Raw genomic sequence first — 17,882 nt, forward strand, 5'->3', positions numbered from 1 at the left:
TGACCAAAAACCACTGCACGTCTCATATTATACCAACCTCAACTGTTCTATTTCTGCTTTTGTACTCAAGTCAGTGTGCACAGAAGAGAAGCAAGCAGGGAAATGACAGCGCCAGTGTTGTGGCTGAATTAGGTTTAACTGCAGGCTGTGTTTACACAGAGGCATAGAGCAGATAGAGAAAGTTGAGTATGGAGACAAATAAAACATGTAAATAGTAAAATATCTGTAGCATGTTGAGCCATTATTTTTTCTAGCATTGGTCACATCTGTGGGAAAAGGTTCCATGAAAATTCCACTTTCATTTAAATTTCTGTAGCATTAATATTTAAAAAAAAAAAAAATCAACTTTTGCTTTTTCTTGTTTCTCATTTTTCCTTCGTTTTTTTTTTTTAATTACATGACCGTGTCACACTGATCAAACAACATTTTTGCGTTCAGCCTGCTTATAGCAATAGCTTTACTGTTTCCACAGAGGTGCAGGACTTTATATTGCAGTGAAAAATGAGTCCACGGTGAGCAAAAATGTGACAAAAGCAAAAATAAAAAAAAATCACAGAAACTGCTAGAGGTACAGAGGGTTAGTGTCTATCTTCAGCTGCTCCAAACTAAAAAAAAAAAAAAGTAAAAGCTGGAAAAAAATCCTCAAAAACCTAAAACATAAGTTGTCTATTATTATTATTATTCCCCAGTCAAACAACATCAACAGCCAAACTGCTCCATATGAAGCATCTGGTTAGTTAAATATACCAGGGACCAGAAAAAGAAGAGAACCTACCCATCCTCACACTTCACAGTCCACAGATAAAAATAGATGGGTAAATAATTAAAAAAAAGAAATCACATCTTCTTTCCTTTATGCATTTTTATAAAGCAGGATTCCTTTTCGTTATCTCTTGCTCATTAAAATTTCTCCTCTATATACGCTGAGGAAGAAGAAAGTAGTGAGGAAGTAGACAGCCTTACTGGGCCAGCGCTGGTAAAAAGGACCCAAAATTATGTCGATGTTAACTGGAGGAAGAAAACCTAAATGTGGCACAAGCTCTAAAATGGGAGCACAGTGCGACAGTAAAGTTCAGATACGACTGTTATCTGGAAGTGGTGTCCTCAAGAGTGTGTTTCTAATACAAAATGATGAGTGTTTTGTTCTCACTCTGAATGAAACTGCTAATGGGAGTCATCCTAAAAAAAAAAAGTGTCTACAATTTTCACAGACGCTGACTCTCGTGCTCCTCTGAGCCGCTGCACCTGTGCATGTGGTGTTTCCTTTGAGCTCGGTAAATACCCTCAGGTGCATATAGCCACATCCTGGCCTGTTCCAGACAGCTTTATCCTGCTTTCGCCTCTTCTCTCACACTTACTGACCCACTCACTTCCTGAGTCTGACTGGCAGTAGTTAAGAATGAACATGACCCTTACACTGACTTCTGCCAACCAAGTGGATGTCTTTTTAAATGGCGAGTTAGAAATGAAACATCAACATTAATTCCCAGCTAAATTATCCCAGTGAATAATGGATGAGGGCACATGAAGATATGTAGATTTCCACCTTCTACCTTTGTGAGCCTAATTGCTGCCATTCAAGCACATCTGAAGTCAGCGCAGCTTCAAGAGCAGACATGGCTACTATCAGTCAATAATGTTTCCTAAGCCAGTATCAAAGGGTAGCCTTAGCTGTCAGAGATCCCTCACATTAGCTGCACGAGCAGGACATCAAAGACAAAAAAAGAGAAAAAAACATTAAAAAAAACTGTGATGTTAGCCATACTTGCACATCCTAGACCTGCAATGGGCATAATGCATCTTAAAAGGTATTCTGGTAGCATAAAAAGTGCAAATGCACTTTGGTTTTATCTTGAAACTGGGAATACATACTCCAAAGCAGTCCTCTAAACACACACACACACACACACACACACACGAGCGCAGACTTTCTTACCTTGGTCTGGCAGCTGGCAAACATTGGGGGGGACAGTCATGTTCAGCACATCATTGACAGCCGTGTCAACATAGTGTCCTCTCTGGACGTCGTGTTCGCTGTCGGTCTGGTCGCTCTCCTCGTGGCCACTGTCCTTCAGACTGTTCCCCTCCAGGTCCTTGAATGTCGATGTGCTACATGGGGGCCAGGAGGGAGGAAAACGAAATGCTGATTAACTGTCACATCACCTTCTCTTGCATGCTCTCGTTCGTCGCCATGTCTCTAATGGTTTGTGAAGAGCTGTCTGTCTTTCCCTCCCTGTCCCTGTTTTTTTTTTAAATATTTTCTTTGTATGCTTTGCCCTCCAACATGGTCCATTTCCATGAATTCAACGCAGATGAATAGCAGTTTATTTTGCTGTAAGTCTTACTTAAACGTTCCACCTGTGCAAAGAACAAAGACAGTCTCCGGCTTCTTTTTTTGTTGTTGCAGGAACCGTGTAATAAGAAGGTGGTTTTAAATCTGCTGAAAGCCTTCTTGGATTAAGCAGAACATTTTTTTTTAAACTCCACAGACAGCACAGAAGCTATGGGAAGTTTAAGAAGGGGACATTTTGGATGGATGCACTGATTTCAAGGGCATCACATTAAACAAACAGGAGGCACTCACTCACTAAAATCAAACAAGTACTGCAGTAATCAGGAATTCCTGGAAGGAAGATGGATGTAGGAAACACTGGAAGCATACAAACTGAGCATCTGTCTTGTTTGGGGCTCACAGTCAACAAAGAGGGTGGGGTGTGCAGGCACAATCAACAGCTGCACAGTAACAGCGTGATTTCCCTTCATTTGATTTCCATCCCACTGGAACAAATTCTGCTTTACAAACAACACTAAATAGGGGTGAATATATGAACATGTGTTCTTGCGGGGGGAAGAAAGAAAATATATGAATGAGTTCATGTAGGAATTGACAAGAGGTTAAAAAGGAGAGGGAAAATAGGCTGAGGAGAAAATGAGAGTAAACAAAAGTGTGCAAACAAAAAGAAAGGTAGAGGAAGTGAAGGGCAGTGCAAGGTAGCTGCATTCCCCAGCCCGAGCCTCACATTCTCCAGCCTGGGAGAGAGGACTGCAGTGGAGGTAATGCTGGCTCTCTGATGTTATCACTGTAATTGCACCTGTCCCAGACCATAGGCTCCCTGGCTCCTGAGGGGATTTCTTTGTAGTATAGCTGCAGAGGCCCACACTTGAATGCTCCTTGTTTACATTAATGCAGGGAATCTTTTGGGGGAGAAATTGCCATAATGGGTTTTCAAAAGAGCTGGGACGGCCTCAAACAAAAGAAAACCTGGAATGTTCTATAGCTGCGGGAAGAAAGGGAGAACTGTTTTCGAGGTTACAAAAACCTTCTATGGCTAGAGGGAATTATTATATGACCCCCATCCCAACCCCCGCTGCTGAACCCTATCCAATATCCTGGCTCAGGTAGACTGAATAGCAATGCACAATGAAAACACTTATCCTTCACTTCCTCACAAAAGAAAACAAACAAATGTAATTATTGACTATTCATGAAACAGCTTGTCTTGAAAAACAAAGAAGAAATCTTTTTGCATATCATTTAGCCACTGCGCAGTAGTTTGAAGCCATAATGTGATGCAATTCGAGCCACATGTGTTGCTAATGGACCAAATTACAGGAGCGAAATAAGGTTATCTGTAAATACAGAAATCATTCCGTGCAGATTCTACTGCTCTGCATAATTTAATAATCTGAAAGTATGACTTTGTGGCTCATTTCAACAAGTGTCTGCTAAACGCATTACTGAGTAATGCTATTTATCCCAAAATCTTATCCTCCCATTGCAATTATACCGAATGAAAAACATGCAGAAACACACGCAAACTTCTGTAACGGTAGCTGTGCACTCGTTAGATAAAACAATTACAGATAACCATGGTAATGAGGTGCTGGTAACAGTTCCTAATCAAGACATACCTTTTAATGAGGTGGGCTCTGCTGTTCACGTAACTGGAGTCAATGGAATAATTCTCCGTCTGAAAGAGAGTGATGAACGGGGTGGGAGAGCAGGTGGGGGTGGTGGAGGAGGAGGAGGGTGGGGGTGGGGGGTGACGATGGGGGCAACAGAGAGAGGTACTTTTAATAATGGAAGCAACCAAAATAATGTTAGCAGTAATTGGCTTTCAGTAGAAATGTTATTTCACACAAAGGCCCTGGTGAGCAGCCTTGGCTTTCAAAGGGCTGAATCCTATTCTCTTTCAAAGCACACACACAGAGAGGCTGACTGGGAGTTGAGAGCCGAGGAGAGTGCTGCAGTGAGCACAGCCTCTCTTCTCCTCTTCACCCGCCCTGCTCTCGATCCCTTGCTCCCTCCCTCCACTGCCGGTCAGCCCACTGTCTTTAAAATGGAGTCATTAGGGAGGACAGACTATCATGCAGACAGGGGGAGAAGAAAAGTTTCCCTTTTTTCGTCTCTGAACTCTTCACTTTTACCATGTTTGAGAAGACATTAATGTAGAAATATTAAATAAATAACTGCAAGAGAAGTAGATGAAATTAAGAGTGTACCAGGGGAATCTTAACTCCGCAATTGCAGATGAAAAGGCTTTCAGAATATGCATGCGATAGATCTCTGACCCACATTAGAGAACACAGTTCAAAGGGATCCTACATTCATTTTTTCCCCCAACATTTATTTAGCAGGGAAAACGTCTGACGAGAGGAGCACGTGTACAGAGGAGTCGCTATACAGTGAGCAGGTAGCCCCTCCTAAATCTGCGGAGCATCTCCTCACACTCGGGGAGATGTCAGAGGGGCCGTAGGATATCAAAGCCTCTCAAAGGACTTTCTCAGTCCTGTGGAAAGCCAGTATGTGACCTTTTTGACAAAGTTTGATAAGATGCAGGTGTTTTCCACAGAAAGAAAGCAGAGCCTTCACTTAAAATTCCACAGTGCAGATACTGTATCCTGATAAAACCTGTGAGTCAACGGCTGACTTCCGAGGAAAGTCTCCAATACCGATATCAAAGCCCTGTTTGAGGGGGGGGGAAAAAGTCACCCTGATGGTTGGAAAGGTTAATGCCGCCACTGCAGCACAGTTGCTGATTATCAAGTGAGCTACACATTTGACACGAGCCTGCTGTTGGGGTAGCAGTGGCCCCGCACAGCTGTCATACGTGGTGACCAAACAGATTTGGATTAAAACTCAGTGTGCGACTGTGCGAACACTCTCCTTATGAGATGTTAATGGGGTTGAACATTTTGAACTTTTTCAGCGGCTGCGTTGGTAGTGAAACCACAATGCAGCGGAGTGTGTGCAGGGCGGGGGACGGGGGAGCAGAGGAAATGTCAAACATTAGTCCCAATCTTCTTGGATCTCTTTTGATATAAATAAACAAATAAACACATAAATAAATAAAAACGATGCTGGCAGATCACACAGCAGCGAATGTGCCGTGTTTACCTCTGGCAAATAGCTTCCATGACCTGTTTGCATCTATGAAAAATGTAAGAGTTCGTTTTTTTTTGCTACCAAATGCATGTCCTTGTTTGTTCAATTTCTTGCTATTGATGCCATTTTCAAATGGCTTCAAAGACAGCACATGCATGCTGTGCGGCATTATTATTTAACTGATGCTGATAGCGGTATTGTGTCTTCAATTGCAGGGGTTCAGGAATCTGTACGTATATTAGAGGTATATATTCATCTTCTCGTATTCTCAAATGTGCATACGTCTAGCTCGAATCATTAGATAAGCTGTTGCTCGCCTTCTCACCCCCTTTGCTCCTCATTATTTTTGCAGAAACATCGCATGATGATAAGCAACAATGCAGTGCAGGCGTCTGATTGGGGTTTTTTGAAATTATGATGCAACATGTTTATGCGCTGAAGGTTAGCATCATTCCATCTCCTTTTTACCATTTACCCCTAATTAAACTTTAACTCATTACTATAGAGGAGATAATTTATAAAAAGGAATTCAATTAACATTTTATTATTATCCCATAATTTGGAGCACACAGTGTTTGTTCTTTTGTATTAGCCCTGACTCCTTTTGTTCCCGTTCAGCTTGACTCCATTAAATATCAAAGGTAACGGTAGTGGCAACATACTGCAACTCAGATTAATCATTAATTAAAGATTAACACTTTTATTTAATTCATTTGTAAATTATGCCACATTTTACAAATTCATGTGTGGTGTTTTATTAACAATGTCTTTCCCTTCGCACAACTCTATCTGTAAAACTTCGGTGATGGATAATTAGACAGACAGAATAATATGTATTTGCTATAGCAGTCATGTTCAGTATATGCATAATTTGGTGTTCCACCTGTGCTCCGCTTTGGTCCCAGTGTATACAAATTAAACTGCCTCATCTGCTACAGTGACTACGCATCCAGTGAGAGTCTAATGAAAATGCAAGGCATGAGTAACAAGAGGGAAACTTCATTTAAAAGACAAGATAGAAAATTTCTCGTGAATGTCACTCCGGCTGCAGCCTGTAATTGGTTTGGTTGGTATGTTCTGTGTGAGCATGACCTCGAGAGGAAGGCAGCATGCCCCCGCTCTGAAGCTGTCCCTGTCCTGAAATGGAACTGTACTTTCCATAATGCAATCCTCTCTCAGGCATTTTTTTTAACATAGAGCCCTCTTAAGGGTGTAGTAGGAGCAACCAAAGGAGGCTCTTCATAGTATTCATACTATTCAGCTGCTCTGAATCACCATCTCTTCTGCTCCAGTTCTTCTGCACCACTTTAGCTCCTCATTAATCAAAAAAAGGTGTTCTACTTTCTCTATTTATCAAATTGTCAGTGGTAATAAACAAACAGCCATCATGTGAGGGCATAACCTTGGGCATTGATGAGTCACTCAAAAGTGCCTATTCTGAGGGAGAATCGGATGCATTAGCCTGGGCTTCCTGTAAAGAAATGTAATGTCTTCCCCCACATTTCTGTCCGACCTCAAATTGGAGGACATGTCAATATATCTTGCTGGGAGGTCAAGTTTCAGGCAAGAGGATGAGGACTGCTTAACTACAGCGAGAACGCCACAAATGGCTACTTAATCAGGTTGGACAATGTGTTGTTGTGATTTGAGCGGCCCCAGTTTGGCGGCCAGAGCCACTCTATCCCCATAATTATTGTTCCGTTTCATCTGGAGAACTGGAGGCAGGAATGTAGTCCCCGGTCACCGGATGACTGATAGGTAGTGTCAGGATGAGCGTTGAGAGGAGTGGAAAGAGAGTGTAGAGCGAGAGATGGTGAAGATGGGAGGAAATGGCTGAGATTTGACCTGCAGAAGACGTGCAGTCCAGCTCCTGCAGCCCTGCTTTTCCCCCTTTTCACCCCTTCGCTTCTTTCTCTCCAGCAAAAGCCGAGGCACAGGGACGGCGGACTTGCCTCTCTGCCACTGAGAGGAAAAGCAATCTCCTCGCCTAGTTGCTGCCGTAAGATTTGATTTGCCTTCCTCCCAGCGTGACAATTGGTTCTGTAGTCTGGATGCAAGTGTATTCATTGTGTGGGGGCATGGAGAGCACCAGGGAGGAGAGGAGGGGTGGGGGAGTGAAGACACCAGTTGTTACACCAGTAAACACCCGACAAGTTCAGCAGATGTCACACAGATAGGAGAGGAGAAGAGAAAAAAAAATGTCACACAGCTGCCCTACTGTATGCATTATCGAGGCTGATGCGGCACAGTATAACATTTAAACAAGGAAGCAAGCTAGCAAAACATGGACAGACACAGTGACATGCACATGCTATTTTGAGTAAAAGACGCATAAAATGTCACCATTGGCAATCTGGCGCTTACAATTAAATTTAAAGACACTGTTTTCTCTTTCTTCACCTTTTATGGTTTTAAAAAGCATCCAGACTATTGGGATTTTTTCAGACAACAGAAAATAACAATTGCTATTTTTTTGAATTACAGAAGATTAAAACTTGCTTAAACAAGGAATACTACAAGCTATCTTTTAAGCGAAGTTGCCATTTGAGACAAAATGGAAAAAAAAGTCAATTACATAAGTGAGTGGATCCTATCTGTCATGGATGCAACTCCTTAATGTCGTCAATTTAGTCGACAAAAAACATCCAGCCAGCTCCTCGTGGACATAAAATGCTCTTACTGACACAAAAAGGCACAGTTTAAACAAACAGAACAACAGACTAGACAGAATCAATTAAATCTGTCAGATCAAATTTTACTGCTTCATTTTGTGTTTGAGCAGCCTAAGGATGTGCCTCGTCGCTGCAGCTCGGTCACGGACTCCCCTCGGTCCCGGAAGGAAATGTTACACATTATGTCCCTTGTTATTGATATCCCATTGCTAAACAAAGGGATGAGGAGAGATAGATCCAGGGGGTTTACAGTGCAGACCAGCTGCAATTAATGAACAACAAAAGGTTTCATTGTCCTGCTAGGTTTGGTTGTTGTAAAGTAAAAAGAGCAGAGATGGGTAAAAAAAAAGGGTAAGAGAGTGGAAGGAAATTATAGCAAATACTGCAACAGATGAAAGATGGTCAGCGTATAAAAGCGGCTGTTGGCAGATGCATGTGGTCCTCTCATGTCATTATTTTTTTTGCCGGTGAGAATGCAGAGGAGTATGTGTGGGTCTACCTTTCGTATCCTATACACTGCGAGAATGAAAAGAAATGCTTCACTTTGAGCCTCTTGCACATTCACATTCTTGCACACACAGGCTCTCTCTTCCCACTTCCCTACAAAAGCACCGCTCCAACAATCCCTGACTTGCAGGTCTGTGCTGGCGCCCGACGTCCTCGCCTCTGGGTCTGCACCCAGCAGCAGCTCGGATTCAGTCTGCATGACACCCACGTCACAGACGCAGACTATAAATGCACCTGTTTGGAGTGGGCTTCTTTTGTTTACCATGTAAGAAGGCAGAAACGCTCTTCGGCTGCTTGGATGCAGTAACCCTCTCCAACCACCAAGCCTTTGCCCTCTTCCTCGGTGAGGGCAAAGGTTTGATGGTCACCACCTTCTTCCTGATTATAAAATTTCCCATAGACCCTCTGCCATCTGCTAGATTATAGATTTCCCTCTTCCTTTAGAGAGGGTAGGGCCCCTGAGGGAGGATCAGTGGTAAAAAGGGTGAAAGAGTGCCTGAGGCAAAGCCATGGTTGTGGATGAGATTACATTTTCTATTTCTGCCTGCTAAAAGGGGCCTGCCGTGATGAATACAGAGAGTTGTTACCATTTAATATCAACTGGCTCCCCTGCAAACTCAAATTATACACAATCAATTGTGACAGAGGGGTACACGTGTGACAAATAAGCTGCCACATTCTCTGCATCATTTCACTTCATCACCCATCAATTCACCCCAAACCCAGTAGCCCATTTGGAAATCAATCATGTTATGAAAGTGAGTGATTCTGCAGAGGGAACGTTTTTAAAAGACTTTCCTGCTTTGCTGCACTTTCTACGTTTCTGAAATCTCTGTGACAGAAAAAAATGAAATAAACTGGGTGAATTAAAAAGCTATCATGGGGTCTCTCTTGTATTTCTGACCACAAGTGTTCAGTATTGTTGGAACAAACGAAATAACAGCTTTTCTGAAACACAATGAAACTGATCCGTAAACACAACACAACTTCCTGCCTGCATTTCCGCCTCATTTTTCTCGCCTTCCTGTGTGAAATTCAACAAACATTTGTCCATTCAGACCAAAAACAACCTCCCTCCACCCCGCTTCTTGTAAAGTGAGGAAAAAGGCCAAAGTGCTGCTGCTATTGCTCGCTCCACCTGTGTAGCACACCCACAAAGAAAACTGCACATCATGCGGCTGTCTTTTATTCTGTAACAGAGACAATAGTCCAGACCAGTCTCCATGTCACTCAGGACTGCAGGCTCCACAGAAGTCCAGTTAGTAGAGATGTGATTAATTATACATACATTGATAGAAACAGCATTCATTATTCATGAGCTTCTCAACGTCAAAGCTATTTCCCTCCCTTTCAGCATGATGAAAAGATTTTAAATAATAGGCCCCCTCTGCAGACGTCTGCATTCCAGCGGAGTCGGCTGACGCTAAAGAAGCTTAAGTCAGAGCTGTTGTCTTACAGGGAATCACTGCTCGGGCCCAACATGTTTCAAACTGTTGGTAGCTGTGTGGCTTCCTGGGTCTGTGTTTTTGTTTTGTCTTTGTGTGCACAGACAAGGCTGCTGCTTTTAAGCCTTTCAGACAGAGTTATCGCGTCCACTTAGAATGAATAGGGGTCCACTGCGTCAACCAGGAACAGAGGAGCGGATAATGTTTCACTTAACACCTGTTCAGCGCTCCAGTCTTCAGACTTATGCTATCTGCAGATCAGAAAGGGAACCTGCGTATCTCCGTGACATTAGGATTCACACTTTTTCAGAGCAAAAAAGGTGGGAGGGAGGAAAAAGGCTCGACTATCTACGCTGTTTCCTAAAAGAAATCGGCTTACTTTTCCTAAAGCCTGTGGAGCCCAATCAAACTCAAATAGCAGGAACTTCCCCTTTAGGCAAGTCTTGAGGGATTTTCTTTAATTTGGATGTCAGACTGAAAAGTTTTCACACTCCTCTCATCCCAAAATCCGTTAATGTGTGCATGGCGCCTCATGAGAGGTAGGTGGTGACTCTTTTGAATACACTCCGGAAATGTTAAGGGGGACCGTCTAATCCAGGTAGGTTTTGTGGCTTTCCGGCCCCCTGGGAGGAAGCATTACAAACATGTTTTTAGCAGTCGTTTAATTTTTCTGAAAGAATTACTAGAAAGCTATTTCTCTCCTCAGTTGTGGCCTACATTAGCCAGTGTTGAGGGGGAGGGGGAGGGGAGAGGAGGAGGGGAGAGGAGGGGGGGGGGGGGGGCACGCTAAATTAGCGCACAAGATATTCCCAAAGGTTTCTCCCACCTCCCCTGGGCTGGGCCTTAAAAATAAACATTCAGCAACACTACAGATTATGTAAACACATTCCCCCTTAAATGCTTACATGAGAGCAGCAACTGAATAAACAGCATAACTTTCAGTCACTTTTGAAATCAGTAAACTTAGAATTAATTTTTGATTAACTCAATGCACACGAGGACGGCAGGAATTAGAAATCTGTGAATCTGTGCTGGGAGCAGATCAGCTTGCACTCTACAACATGGTGGAGCACGGCTCGGTACGATTTTTTTCTCAGCTGCTTAAAGGTGGCTGCCAGTCACATCGGTGCTGCTGTAGTCTCTCTGTCTCTCGCGCCCTCCCTCTCCCTTTTTTTCCTCTTGCTCACTGTGACAAGGCATCTTTCCAGACATTTTAGTTGGATGGAGATTTGCAGCAGCTCATTACAGACTGGGAGGCTCTGTGAGCGGATGCAGTCACTCGGAGATGGATTGAGTGGGTCTGTTTATTGACATGCCTTAATCTGACACTGGGTAAAGGGAATGAGTCACCGCCTCCAGACACACTACCACATCACAGCCACTCCAGCAAATAGGGAGGCAGCACCTAGGATACAAGTGGAACTTCATCAGCGCTCATTAATCCAACAACCCCAGGCCACTCGCTCAAACAAACCATGTTTACACTGCGTGTTGGCTGGATGGAGGGGTGATGGAGCTTTTCAAAGGGCATGTGTGCAGGTGCTCAGGTCTGAAACGCACGGCACAAATGCGCACACTTTTGCCACACACACGCATACACACCAAAACATGTACTCCAGGCTTCTGCTCATCAAAAACTCGCCCGCCCTCCTAACCCACAACCCCCTAAACACAATATCTGTGTACACCAGCTGCTAAAACTCAGTTGACGCACTTTGTCTCGCAAATCAGTGCTGGTGCTCAATTTGGGGGTGGATGATTGGGCTCGGTGCCAAAGTACGTATAATAGGGGGGGGCTTTTCATTTACCAGATCTTTCAGCCTGCGTCACAGCGAGGCTACTCCGATCAGTGATCCAGTCACGGAAGCCTGGTTAGCTTTTTGATCCTGTTTACTGGTGCTTCAACGTGAAGCACATCTGGTGATAATATTTGGGACGGTCCTTCTAGGCAGCTGTCAGTGCTGGGATTGACAGTAGAGTATTAGCTGCTTGCACATCACCACCGCATCTGCAAATCCAGCTTGTTAACAGGACTACGACAGAACGCCATCAGGGCACAGGCAGAACAAAACAACATCTAATGCTTGGGGTCCCACACTACTGCTTGTTTTCCATCGCACTACTACTGTTTACCACATTGTCTGAGAGATGTAAACATGCGGATCCTTTGTATTTTATATTTAACTGTAAATTTAAAAAAAAATCCAAACAGAAGGGAGAAAAAGACAGAAATATGTGTGAAATGCTTAAGCCACTCACAAACACGAATAAGCCTTTTTTTTTTTTTTTTTAAAGAAATGCACACATGCAGACACACAGGCAAAGCAAGCAAAGGGGAATAAAGACTATGTGAGTCAGAGAGGGAGCAACACAACACAAATTTACAGTAAAGCACACACACACGCATACACACACACACACACACACACATACATAAATATATACAGTGGCAGCAGGGCAGAAAGTCTGAGCGAGGCCTGCTGTCGTCTCCGTCAGGGACTGGGAGTCTGGCAGCTTGAGAGCAGGACTAGTGCATAGGGGTCCAGATGCAGCAGGCTTGACCCACTCATTCGTGAGGGGGGGTGGGGCGGTAGAGGGGGTGTTTTTTCGCAGCTGAAACACACAGGGATTAGCCACACTGACTTCATTTAATTTAATTTGTATTAGGGCCTTCTTTGGGGGCAAACATCGTTTTTCACTGCGGGGGGACAGACGGGGTCATGGAAAACAGCAACAGACGGTGGAGCTGCACCTCCTACCCCTGCAGTGGATTCACAGGGGAAAGCGAGGCACTGTATTCTCAGATCTCCTGCACGCACACACACAAACACACACACACACACACACACCTGAGCACATATCTTGTTTCCCCCTAATTATGCCTATATTATCAAGTCAAATCTATCCAATTGGCATGCATCTTAGACCCTGCATCCACCTTTCCATGCCTTGATTTCTTGAAATGAAGACCTTGAATCCTTTTGTTCTGCCACCATAAACAACATGTAGTAATTTTGGTGCTTATCAAAGCTCCGCTGCGTGCGCTTGTACGCCCGTGTTTGTGTGTGTTGCAAACACTAAGCTCTTATCTAGCAAGAACATATCTTAGGGGTGGATGTTTATCTGTGCTGATGCAGATTGGAGGAGTTCTCTTTGTCTCAGTGCAGTGGTACATAATATTATTTGTCTTTTGTTTTTGTTTTCATCATCTATTTCTCCTGGGCTGATATAGTTTGATGTCCTATAGTGGAAAAATCCTTTTCGTTACCCCCAGGCATTTAATGTGCTTTTACTTGTAATCTGGGAAAAGCAGAGGAAAAAAATCTGTACACAATCAAATAATTCAACTCCCTTTTGTATTCTGCTGAACATGACTTACACTGTTAAGCAGAGGGGGGAAAACAACTGCAGAGAGTGAGTGAGTACCCAACATGCCTCCTCACAATTTACAACAGCTCTGTGGAAAAATATGGCAGCGATCAGCCATCAAGTCTGCTGTAGCCAAAGCCTGCGGTCATGCGAAAGCTTCCTCTCTGTCTTGTGCAGGTGACATAGTCTGAGAGAAAGCTAATGTACCATGCACTGGGAAAAGTAGTTTTTATTACAAACACATCCAAAAAAAAATTAAATAAATAAAAGAATGTGTGCATTGCCTTGTCTTCGCCAGACAGAAAGGGCTGTACTGCTGGAGCCCGTTCAAGACTATCAGGCACTCACTGGCAATCGTTTTTCCCTCTCTCCCCCAGCCCCTATCAAAAGATGTTACTGTGTAAAATGTCAAAGAAAAAAGAGGCAAGAGAAGTAATCTCCTTCTCCTTTTTGATCGCAAGTGGAATAATTGGAACCCTCTTAGGCTCATTACATGAGTTGCCCGCCAGCCAAAAGACGGCTCCAACTGCCCTTCTTCATTCATGTTGGAGCTTTGAAAATATTGCTTCCTCTAGTAACAACTCTTTATGAGATGCAATGACTAGAGGTCCTGGTACCTACATTAACGGATAATCCCACAATGCCTTTGAAAATTTATCTTTCAACTACCACTGTCAAACATCAATTCTGAGCCATGGGAAGGAAACAGCAACAATGTGGCTCCGTAATAATGTCATTATGCATATCGCACAGCACTTCTCACCCTCACTCTTTTTTTAACATTTTTTTTTGGCAATGCCGTTCTTCTCAATTACATAAGGTACTGCATATGGCTAGTGAGTTCATCTGGATCCTTATTACTAATAGGCTGGTCTTCATTGCTATTACAACTATGCTTGTAATTATTGTGACTCTAATTACTATTACTGTATTACCCAAATTAACCTTATTCTGGGTTTAGATCACCCGCACTGACGGTAGCCAAGACATGCCTATGAAGAATGGCACCAATGTCCCTTCAGATAAATCCAGTATAATTAGCTGTGTGCCTTACAGGGCCTGTGTGATGGTAATAATTAGAGCTACTGTAGCAAAGGTCATGCAAAACAATTTAGAGAGGATGCTGGCTGCATGGGTAATGGGATGAGATGAGGGGAGAGCATGAATGTGGCAACTGCTCTGCTTTTCTGTCTTTCCGAGATGGAAGACAGAGTTGTTACTTTAGCTCTCCATTTGCTTCTTTTTTAACCAATGCTCTCAAAATAATAGGAATTGAAAACCCATTTTAATGGCAAGTAGACTCCCAGCTAACGCAGTTTAAATGGATCCATGATTAGATTTGAGGAAAGTGCTACAGGGTTCATCTGTGAACGGGGATCAGCTGAAATCGATTCGCTGCCTTTGAGGTGTGATAGCTGCTCCGTAACCCCGTTGTTGTATCTGTTCATTAGCTTGAGTTTAATGTGTTTATGCGTACCCTTAGCTATCACTATTAATTGTGAAAGAGAGAGTGGGGGGAGAGAGAACGCGAGAGATGTTCTGATCCACCCAAGTGCACAGGTTAATGAGCTGAGTCAAAAATGTTGACACAGAGGTAAACAAGTACTCACACCAAGGTACTTCTATTTCTATGCCCTCCCCATGTGGCTTTGCTCTCTCTGCAAGTCCCAGACTGCTCCTAAACTAAGAGCTCAGGGTTCGCAGCCCGGATCCACCAGGAATTCGCACCGCTCCCTCACCTTGCCACCGTCACACCAGATGACATAAGTAACGGCCTCACCCTCAAATATAGCATCTCAAATAACACATATGCTCATGTGTGCTAGATTGGTCTCCATTCCCTGCTGAAACACAGAGACACACACAATTGTCTCACGAGTCTCAACAACACCTCCTTAGCAGTGAGTGTCACAAAGAACCTCAAACTGGTTCAAAGCTTCTCTTAAGATACAGCTTCTGTCTGTCACCTGAACTGAGCAGCTCATTAAATATCATTTTAAAAAAAGCTTTCATTACGGTCAACAAAACCGTGGTGTTTTGGAATTTTGATGTTAATTTCTTGCCATCTTGGATTTACATTTATTTCTGTGTCACATTTAGGTAACAGTTCTATGCGTTGGTAAATGCTTTAATTTGTTTTGCAGATTAAAAATAAAATACTAGAAGATCAATACTATACACATCTGTTGTGTATGTTAGCTTAGCATTAAAAACTGGAAACAAGGCGACAGAGTCAGCTTTTAAAGGGGGAAAAGAATCTTCTTGCCCATCTTAAGCTTACTAATCAACATTTAATGTCTCAGATGTTTAGTCTGTTCACAAATCCTGTGTGAAAATGGCAAATTTTGTTTTTCATGTGCTACAAAATTTGTTGGCCAGAAGCAGTGATATCCTGAAACCTTTAAAAACTATTCATATATATTTTCATGTTCAAAAAATATGAGGAAAAACTACAAAACCATCACTATGATGCTGCACTAATAAGATAAGAAAATAACTTCTCAATTTAATAGTAAGTGTTGAGACACTGTTAAATAAAGGAACAAATATAGGTCAGTTTATATAAGCATTTACTCTTCTTGATATTTCAGAAGCTTTAAATACACATTTTTAAACAGTAAAAGCTGAAGTCGTTGCATCAAATAGTAAATTAATATATATGTGTGAAAGTGATTAAAGGCAATACGAATTTCACTGATAAATTGCTGCTAAGATGTGGAATTTAGCAGTTTCCCCCAGTTAGATTTAACTTACTGATAAAATTCACTGGGGCTGGAGCAGAGGCATACGCTAAGATCCATATGTCTCTGTGAACGTGGGGGTTTAAAAAGCGTAAATTGTGATTATCATTGATCTCAGTTGTCAGATGCCTAATCTCAATGACTCATATCCACACTGGCCACATTGGGTGACGATGAAGCATCCTCCCCCACATTTGAAGTCCCAAACAAGTGTTGAGGGAAGCAGTGATAAGCAGGTCCTTATCCTTTTAAAGACACTCCCGTAATCCAGCAGGGGTGGGAGGAGGGGGGAGGGAGGGGGGAGGCTTCAGCTTTAAGGGACTTAGTCTGGATTATAGCTAGTCCTCCAAATTAAACCAAAAGTCAGCTTTCTGCAGTTGCTCATGCAAGCTGGCAACTGGCTTGTTACCAGCGCGACAAATAAGGCAAACGCTGGAAGTCTATAATTAGAAAATTTTCTCAATCAGCCACCAGACGAAGTAATGGGGGAAACACAGTAGCAAAAACCCGCCTAAAGTTCACATTCAGATGTTCTCTGTCCCCTCTCACTTCCCAGCTGACCTCCTGCGACTACACTCAAAATGTCTTCCATGCTGTGTACCTGACTCTGGTTGCCAACCAGCTTAGCCACAGACAAGCTTCTCAGCCAGGGCAAGGCTGCTCTGTCCCCATTGATGCTGCTTCCCACCGCAAAACAAGGCCAAATCTGGGGCTTAGAGGCTAAAATAATCATTACTGGGTAGCGAACAAATGAAAAGTCAGAACACTACTCCCATGTCTGTCCTCCCCCAGCACTCTTGGTATTTTGTCTGCTGTCCTATCATGAACAGACAAAAAGGGGGCAGCCCCACATTAACATTTGGGATGAACAACACTATGAACTGTTAATCAAAAAAGAGAAAAAAAAAAAAAGCAGAGCTATGGCTGGATTCTGCTTTTCAGGAATATTTAATCTAATCAAGGGCAACAAACCTTTATGCAATAATAAACTAAGGGAATAGTTTAACATTTTGAGAAATGTGCTTCTTTACCATTTTTTCTCTCATTTCAGCGTGTTTAATGAAGCTCATTAACTTAGTACTGGAGGTAAACTGTTGGAAACAACTAGTCCGACTCTATTCAAAGGAAGAAAAAAAATCTTTATGCAAGCACTGCTAAAGCTCCGTATTCAAAACATTATATCTGTTAAATCTGCATGTCTCTCCTCGCCAATAAATCTTCACATTAAATGAATAGATAGAGTTGTAACTCCCACTCTAAACGCATTTAAATGTGCAATAAAAAAAAATTATAAATGTTTATTTTAAGAAGAATATTTGCATTTTGGGCAGCTACATGCGTTCCCTTGCAGTATTGAAGTTCCTTCGTGTGCATGCATGTACTGTGCATTTATTTTAATACATCAGAATCTGATTTATTGCCAAGTAGTTTTTTTTTAAATGAGAGGAATTTGACAGTGTCTTGATGCATAAAGCTGACAAGTGCAACATTTCTAAAGAAGGATCAAACTTTTTTTTTTAAACAAAGCAAATATTACAAGTTACATAAACATAAAGTGTAGCAAATTCAAGGAATTAGAAAAGTAATAAAAAGTAATAGAAATATTTACACTGTGCATGAATGCATTACAGCCTGCTTTGATATTACAATCCCTGGACGAGATAAGAGCCCTCGAACTCAGCTCCATAGTGACCTTCCTGCCGTGCTCCCCAAAGGAGGAGTCAATCTCTGTTATTAAAGCAGAGAGATTATAAGCAATCTT

At 42.6% G+C, this 17,882-nt stretch overlaps 1 protein-coding gene across 1 annotated transcript in view; it reads right to left on the reverse strand.

Moving 5' to 3' along the window:
• The window catches only part of pcdh19 (protocadherin 19), a 53,551-nt gene that overhangs the window by 20,066 nt on the left and 15,603 nt on the right, over window positions 1-17,882 (reverse strand). Inside the window, 2 exon segments of the mRNA XM_022214152.2 lie at window positions 1,937-2,109; window positions 3,913-3,971. Of these exon segments, the coding sequence (XP_022069844.2) occupies window positions 1,937-2,109; window positions 3,913-3,971 (232 nt within the window).

This window comes from Acanthochromis polyacanthus, chromosome 10, assembly GCF_021347895.1.
Source record: "Acanthochromis polyacanthus isolate Apoly-LR-REF ecotype Palm Island chromosome 10, KAUST_Apoly_ChrSc, whole genome shotgun sequence".
In the NCBI taxonomy this organism is placed as follows: Eukaryota; Metazoa; Chordata; class Actinopteri; family Pomacentridae; genus Acanthochromis; species Acanthochromis polyacanthus.